At 43.3% G+C, this 8,152-nt stretch overlaps 1 protein-coding gene across 1 annotated transcript in view; it reads right to left on the bottom strand.

The window, feature by feature from the left end:
- The window catches only part of ADAM22 (ADAM metallopeptidase domain 22), a gene marked incomplete at its 5' end in the record, with an annotated part of 198,603 nt that overhangs the window by 76,660 nt on the left and 113,791 nt on the right, over positions 1–8,152 (bottom strand). The window contains one exon of the mRNA XM_019532849.1: positions 6,215–6,278. Within this exon, the coding sequence (XP_019388394.1) occupies positions 6,215–6,278 (64 nt within the window). The remainder of the gene's footprint in view (positions 1–6,214; positions 6,279–8,152) is intronic.

Raw genomic sequence — 8,152 nt, 5'->3', positions numbered from 1 at the left:
TAAGCTAGATATCAGGAAGCACTACTTCACTGTCAGGGCGGCTAGGATTTGGAACCAACTTCCAAGAGAGGTGGTCCTGGCTCCTACCCTGGGGGGTTTTAAGAGGAGGTTGGATGAACATCTTGCTGGGGTTGTTTGACCCCAGTATTGTTTCCTGCGATGGTGGGGGGTCGGACTAGATGATCTGCTCAGGTCCCTTCTGACCCTAGAAACTATGAAACTATAAGCCCCCATGGTGAGGGAGGGAGTGGGGCAGGGGGTGGGGGTACTGCCCAGCCGGGTTGGGGCATGGGGCCCAGGCCAGGGAGTGGGACAGAGCCATGGGCAGCTCGTCCATGGAGGGGCGATTCCCCACCACTGCACACCCCCCCCAGGGGGCATATGGGCATATGTGCCCCCCCAGATTTATGCATGGGGCAGGGGCAGATGTGGGCTGGTCACTGAATGCTCAAGGCTCCCTGCCCTGGCTTCCTCCCCTGTTAGCCCCACACTGGCCACACTGCCATGGCAATGTGCCCCCTGCCTGACCAGCAGCAGCAGGGGTGGTCACAGTATGGAGTTGTGCCCTCACTCCTGCCAGGCAGGCAGGGGGCACACAGCCAGCACAGGGCTACCAGGAAAAGGCAGCAAGGTGGGGAGCCCTGAGCCTGCAGTGGGCAGCCTGCATCTGCCCTTGCCCCACTCAGCTCTGCTCCGGTTGTGGGGACCCTGTCAGCTGAGAGAGCTTCCAGCTGTGAGGACATGTGCTCCCATGGCTAGTCGCCAGCCTCAGCTGGGAACTTCCAGGCATGAAGGTGCATACACACCTAAAGGCTTGGCGGCACCAAAATGACTAGCACCATGAATGAAAGCAACCTGGGAGTAATAATAGACCACAGTATGAATATGGGCTAGCAGTGTGATGCTGTTGCCAGCAGGGCAAATAATACTCTGGCATGCATTAATCAGTGCATCTCCAGCAAAACCAAGGAGGTAATTCTTCTGCTCTACTCAGCACGGATGAGACCCCAACTGAAGTACTGCATCCAGTTCTGGGCACCACATTTTAACAAGGACATGGACAAGCTTGAGAGAGTCCAAAGAAGAGCCACCCTTATTATCAGAGTCTTAAAAGGCAGGCCATATGAGGAAAGGCTGAGAGATCTGGGACTCTTCAACCTGAGGAAAAGGCGGCTGAGAGGGGACTTGGTAGCAGCTTACCACTACACTAAAGAAGCAACTGTTCAACAGGGCACCCGAGGGGAAAAGCAGGAGTAATGGCCACAAACTCCTGGAAGATCAATTCAGGCTCAACATTAGGAAAAACTTCTTCACAGTCAGGGTGTCCAGAGTGTGGAATAAGCTCTTTCCAGAGGTGGTGCAGTCACCTACCCTCGAAACCTTCAAGAGGAGACTCGAGAGTCACTTTGCTGAGGTCACCTGACCCCCCCAGTTATCTTTCCTGTTTGGTGCAGGGGGCTGGACCCGATGATCTTCCAAGGTGCCTTCCGGCCTTACAATCTATATAGGCACCCACTGCTGAGGCTCCAAACAGCTGATGGGGCTCCCAGCCGCAGGGCACAGTCTACATATGCAAATTAAACCTGAATAGGTACCAGCTATAAAGTTATTACACATTACCAGCAATAACTTTATAGTTGGTTGAAACATTTAAGGCACCATAGTTAATTCGCACAATTAACTAGGTAATTCCAGAATGCATGTAACACGTAGAGAAAGTCATGAGATGATGAGGAGACTAGCATGAACTAAACAGGAGACAACATTAGTCCTCATCATTTTTAATTTCCCACCTGAATTTTTCCTTCTTTCATTTTAGATTTATCATTCCTTGTTCCAATATTTTTTATATAAACAGAGGCTTTTTCTTGCATTAATAGGTCTCAAATTAATTAATTTTCTTATGTCCTTAAACACCTTTCTTTGAGGCTACAGGTATTTAATTCCAGCAATCTCTCATCTAATACTATGTCCTCATTAATAGTCTAGCTTCCCTTCTCTGCATTTGTTCCAACTTTTGAATATCCTTTTAGTTATCAGTAGCTGAAATCTTCTTTCAGGTTTTCAATTTGGTCTTAATGTGACTGAGAGGAATAATATTATGGCTAGGGTTGTGCAAAGCAAGGCACTTTCAATTCAAATAATCTTTGCCCCCAATTTGGCTTTGTAATGCAATCATAAGACATTTGGTTGCACATCTAGTCTTAAACATCTCTCACATTTCCACTTCTGGTGATTCTGCATATGCGGTGCATGAAACACAGCATTTCTGCACATGAATCAAACACCAGGCTGAAAAGATAATGTAGCTTAAGAAACTGAAAGGACTACAATCGCTGCAATGTAACAAGGATGACCATACAAATTGCTTCTGACAATAAAAATCATAAGATCAAAATACAGATGACTGGCCTATTTCACCCAAACAGTGGAGATTACACCACATTTTTGTGAAAAAATTTCATACATATTTCTCTCCCACTGGGATTGAACAAAACATAATCACCAGGACTAGATATAAAATAACACTATCTCATGATAGTTCATGAACTAGGAGCCAAGATTGCAAATACTTACCTAGGTTACTTCACTGCTATAAGTAACTCCTTTAAACTAAATGGTTTTACTCGTGTGACTAAAGTTAGTCACATATAAGGGTCATGTTCATAGAGTCAGGTCCTTTTTCTTTATTCTATTTGTTCTCTTTCAGTTTGTCTTACAGAAGAGCAAATATATTTGAAGATATTTAGCTGTGATATTATAACTCAAATTCTAAGCATAGCATATTCTGCCAGGAGAGAATAAAAGGGACAGGATCGTCTTTAAAAATATTGTTAGCTAACATGTGATATGGTGGCCACTGAGAGGTAGCCCCTAGTCAATCTCTAGAGCTCACAATGAATGAAAACTAACAGTTTTGAAATGTATAGGTCTGTACTGGGGGGGCACAGTTGTATTTTTTGATATTTTCACTGTACCCAATTGTCTATTCAATCTAAGCATTGATGCCATGTTACCAAAGCGTATTTCAGAATTTGTATTTATAATTATAAATTTATATAAATATTGAACTAATTTCAATGTTTATATTCTGATGAAAAAACCAGTGGTAATAGTACATTTTTAACAATAAAATAACAATGATCATTTATATAGCAATTTCTTCAGCCATGGCACACAAAAGAGTGCTATAGCTGGCCTTACCACAGCCACCTTATTTCCCACAAGAAAGAGCAGGTACCCATTTGAGTGCAGGTGATCTTCAGCATGAGCCTAGAGCACAGTTTGAACTCATACCCCTTGAACTGTACCAAGACATATTACGCACCTCTCTGCCACCATTCAAACGACTAAATCAGTTTTTGGGGCACCTTGAGTTATCCCTGCAGCTTTCCTCTTCAAAGTTATAACCCTCCATATTCAGCAAAATCTGACAGATTCACACTGTAGCATGGAGTATCTGCAGGTCATCACACACTGCAGTATATTTTATTTGCAAACAATATATATATATATATATATTAATTTCCATGGAACAGAAGAAAATAAAAAGCTATGCTGCCAATACCATAATAGAATACTGTAAGCTTCTATTAGTACTGATATGAAGTTAGCTTATTACTGCCAGCATAAAAGGCTCTTGATATATCAATGCACATTCACAATGTAGCTATGACTGAAAATCTTAGCTGAGGAAGAGAACTCAAAAAGGATGAGAACAAAATCCTGACCTTAAGGATAAAACTTCTCAGGGCATGTAAGTTTCACAAATGAGATCAATAAGAAGAAGAGAAATACTAGTGATATAAAGAACATGGCAATATGCTTTTTTTTCGTATAATATCCATCCTAATTATAGGACGGGATTAGACAAATAGTCCAGCTACAGTAATTTTAAAAAGACAAAAAGTCAGAAATATTGTATACTTCTAACTGCAAATGTACTATACCAGGTAAAGGAAATAAGGACAGAAAAGCTCATGTTCTTAAAATTCTGGTCCATAAGAACTTTGCTATTGATTTTAATGGGACCAGAATTTTACCCTTAAATGGTTCATTGGTGCTGTCCACAGATGCATATCAGGCAATGGAAGTTACACATACATATTTATTATATATTATTGATTAAAACAAAAATCAACATAAACAACAGAGAATGAAAAAATTTTGGGGTGTTCTGTGAAAATAAAATTGGTAACTATTTATATTCCACCCTATCCAGAAAGGCTCAGGGAAGCTTACAATAAAAGACAAACAACCACAAAATAAGAAACAACAATAGACTCCCCCAGATGACAACCCAAAACTTTATAACTCCACCCCATGACATCCACCTCTGCTTCCCTGCCTATCACTCAGGACAGCAAGCCTTCCAGCCCAACCTAACTCTTCTACAATTGTTAAATCTTTCATCTGAAATTCAGGGCAGGTGTTCAACATTGCGTGTGAATGCAGAAGGGGCAGACAGAGAGTTTAACAGAATCTATAACATGTTATCCAATTCTCTTGCTTTAATTTGTTTATATGTGAGATCCTAAAGTACCATAAGCAGGCATGAGACTAGTGTCATATTCATGCCAAAGTATGTGTATACAAATGCTATTTTCATTCATATTCCACAAGCTGATCAATTGGCAACCCTTCCCTATCTCAGATTGCATACATGGGGGTTTTGGTGGTAAAGCCAACAATGTTCGAGTTTTGATGACAAAAGTCAGCAAAATATAACCAAATCAAGATTTTTGTGAAAATGTCACAGGTGGCAAGTCTTATGTGACACTTTCTTTGAAGGTAACAGGTTGCTGCTTGCAAAAAATTGCTTCTCAAAATCATAAAAAAATCAAAATTGATATTTATTTTTCCCCAAATACGTAAAAAAAACAATGCTTCCCACAAGGAAATCCCTTTGCCCAGAGGACACCCAAGTCTAATTCCAATATGCCTCATGCTCTAGTAACCCCTTTAGAAAGACTCCTTTCAAACTCAGCAGTCACCCTATCTTTGGCTATGTTAGAGGGCATCCTGGCAAACAGATCCCACACAGAAGTGTACGCCATTACTTGGCCTCATATTGGATATGCTGTTTGGTTTATAAAGCCATTTTGCATCTTTCCCCACAACTGAAGAGAGTAACCACCTCTGATGCATGTGTATAGTCAGTTTCATAATGAATTTTCAACTAAGTTCTGAGCTAGTTATTCCCCTTACAGTGTGCTAGCCAACAGTACATAAGCAAATCTACCAAGGACACTTTTTATTTAGAAAAAAAACTTCTACAAAGTAGATTTTATGGGAACTTAATCATTACAGCCTGTGGTGGAAGTTCACTGGTGCTATGAATATTGCAGCTTCTCCCACAAATCAATGAGCAAAAGAACACTGCCCTCCAGAGCCAAGACTCATCCATGTCTATGGAAAATTCAGCACAAGAAGGCCCCAGTCTTTATACCTTCTGTATCTCAATATTGTAGAACACCAACACTGGACATTTTTTTTCTTTAAGAAACAAGCAGGGTGGGGCAGATCTGATTTATCTAGGATGCACTGCATGTAGTAGGAAATTATATTTGCAAACCAATATACACTTGACAATGTTTCTATGCCTTATTAAATTCTCAGCTTCAATTTAGAATTTTATTAAAAAAACATTATTTTTTAAACATTACCTAACTCTTTACATAATACAAAGTGTTTATGGAGATACATGTGTACTAAAAGTTAACCCTTCCATTTTCAGTATCCGTTACTAAGCAAGTAAACCTCAAAACATGCAAACCTTGTTGTATGTGCCAGTTATAGAGATGAAAACTGAGGCATAGACATTAAGAACCAGAACTTGGATAAAACTTAGAAGGTTCTGCACCTTGACACATGCAAGGACCAGCAGATTACTCCTCTCTAATGGTTGAGGAAACCAAAGATCATCAATATCTAGCAAATGGGAATTATTTTCAATAGCCTTTAGACTGCAAAGCATCTGCTTTATGTATAATAGCATAAACATAGTCCATACTTAAAAGACTTTATTAAAAATTCAGTGATACAAAAGTTCAGGTGCAGTTTGATTTGCTATTTTTTCTTCCAAACCTTTTTAGTTGAACAAAAAAGAAGAATCAAGTAAATGAAAAGATTAACTACATGAAATATGATTAACAAATTTGGTATTAAACTAAGACAAGACAAAAAAGAAGAGGTTATTTTTTAAAAATCATACCTGCTGGTAGGTTATCCAAAGGAAATTCAAATAGCTTTGATTTATAAACAGAGTGGAAGTCTTCCTGAAAGAGCAAACAGACAGTTGCATTGAACCAGGATAAAATAATCCATGCCATGAGTATTAGGAAGAGCATCCAAAAAGGATGACAGGTACCAAGGTCATGTGTTGCTGAAGTAATGAAAAACTACAAGCTACTAGACCTCAGGGATCTTTTTTCATGCTACAGATCCTTCTCTTACCCATCCCAATTAAGAAGTGATCATTAATGTCCTGATTAAGCATGCACTGATTTTTAAGCATGTGAGTAGCCCTGGGGTGGGGAAAATATGGCCTGCAGAGGGGATTTGTCCAGCCCACAGCGGGTCCTTTGGTCCCACCTGGCCCAGTCGCCGCCTGGCCATGGCACGTTCTGCCATCCTCTGTGCATAAGGTGGGGCTGGAACAGCTCCGCAGCTGGACTGCCTTTCTAGGCAGCCCAGGCAATGGTGTCTCCTTCTGGCTGCCACCATCACTGGCCCCAAGCCCCATGGTATTGACGGGAACCTGCGTGTGGAACCCTGACCTGGCATGCCTCATGCCTGCTCCGGACTCACCCATCCAGGCTCAGCAGTGGCAGCAGTGCTGCGCAGAAACTGTTGCTTGGCACAGGGAAAAAGCAGCCCCTGCCCCTCACCGTTGCCGGGCAGTTCTTGGTGCAGGTGCCTGGAGCCCGTGCCAGACTGCCCTGCGTTACTGCCTCCCAGGTTGCCCTGAGGCTGCTCCATGCTGTCACTGCTGCTGCACTGGGCAGCCCAGAGTGGGCACTGATGTGGGCAGCCCAGCATAGTGCAGGATCCAGTTGGCTGCACCAAGAACTGCCCAGCAGTGGTGGGAGGGGGGCTGCTTTTCCCCATGCTGAGCAACAGTTTCTACCCAGCACCACTGCAGGTGAGCCTGGATGGTTAAGTCCAGAGCAGGCACGGGGTGTGCTGTGCCAAATCAAGGCTGCATGTGCAGGTCCCCACTGGTACTGTGGGGTTTCTGAGCAGTGCAGAACAGGCATGGGGTGCTCTGGGGGCTTTGCGCTGTTATCAGTGGCAAGGAGGTACCACAGGGCATGAGAGCTTTGGATTGTTTCAGGGTGGGAGCAGGGGCTAACCAGTTCATGGGGACACAAAAGGGGGCTCCCATGCATACCCCATCATACTCTCAAACCTTCCCACACAAGCCCCACAATCGCACCCTCTCCCACACACAATCACACACCCCACAAACACTGCACACACCCACACCCTTCTTCACACACCCCCAAAAACAGCCCCCCATATACATATCTGTGCATCTCTAGGGAAGCCCTACTCACTTGCACATGCACTCACCCCACCACACACATGCACCCACACACACACACAGCCACCCTCCCCCTCCACACACCCATCAGCCCCCCACAAACCCCATACCCATCCACACATTCCCACCCACCCACATTCACTCATGCCCCACACCCTCCCCCACACTCCACACGTCCAACACACACACCCACAGCCCCTGAAAAAAAACATACCCCCCACACTTCCAGTAATATAAAAGAGTAAGACTTCATAGAATCATAGAATCACAGAAGTAGGGTCAGAAGGGACCTTGTAGATCTTCAAGTCCGACCCCCAGCCTGGGCAGAAGAAAACACTGGACTCAAATGAGTCCAGCCAGATAGTCATCAAGCCTCTTCTTAAAGCTCCCCAGGGTAGGAGCCAGCACCACTTCCCTAGGAAGTTGGTTCCAGCTCCTAGCAGCCCTAACTGTGAAGTAGTTCTTGCGGATGTCTAATCTAAATCTACTTTCTAATAATTTGTGTTCATTGTTCCTTGTCATGCCAGGGGGTGCTAGGGGAAACAGTGTCTCCCCTAAACCCTTCTGGTCCCCCCTAGAGAGTTTATAGATGGTGACCAGGTCCCC

Source organism: Crocodylus porosus, unplaced genomic scaffold, assembly GCF_001723895.1.
Source record: "Crocodylus porosus isolate Cpor-Errol unplaced genomic scaffold, CroPor_comp1, whole genome shotgun sequence".
Taxonomy (NCBI): domain Eukaryota; kingdom Metazoa; phylum Chordata; order Crocodylia; family Crocodylidae; genus Crocodylus; species Crocodylus porosus.
Note: the sequence above shows the minus strand (reverse complement) of the source record. Positions and strands in the feature narration are given on the sequence as shown.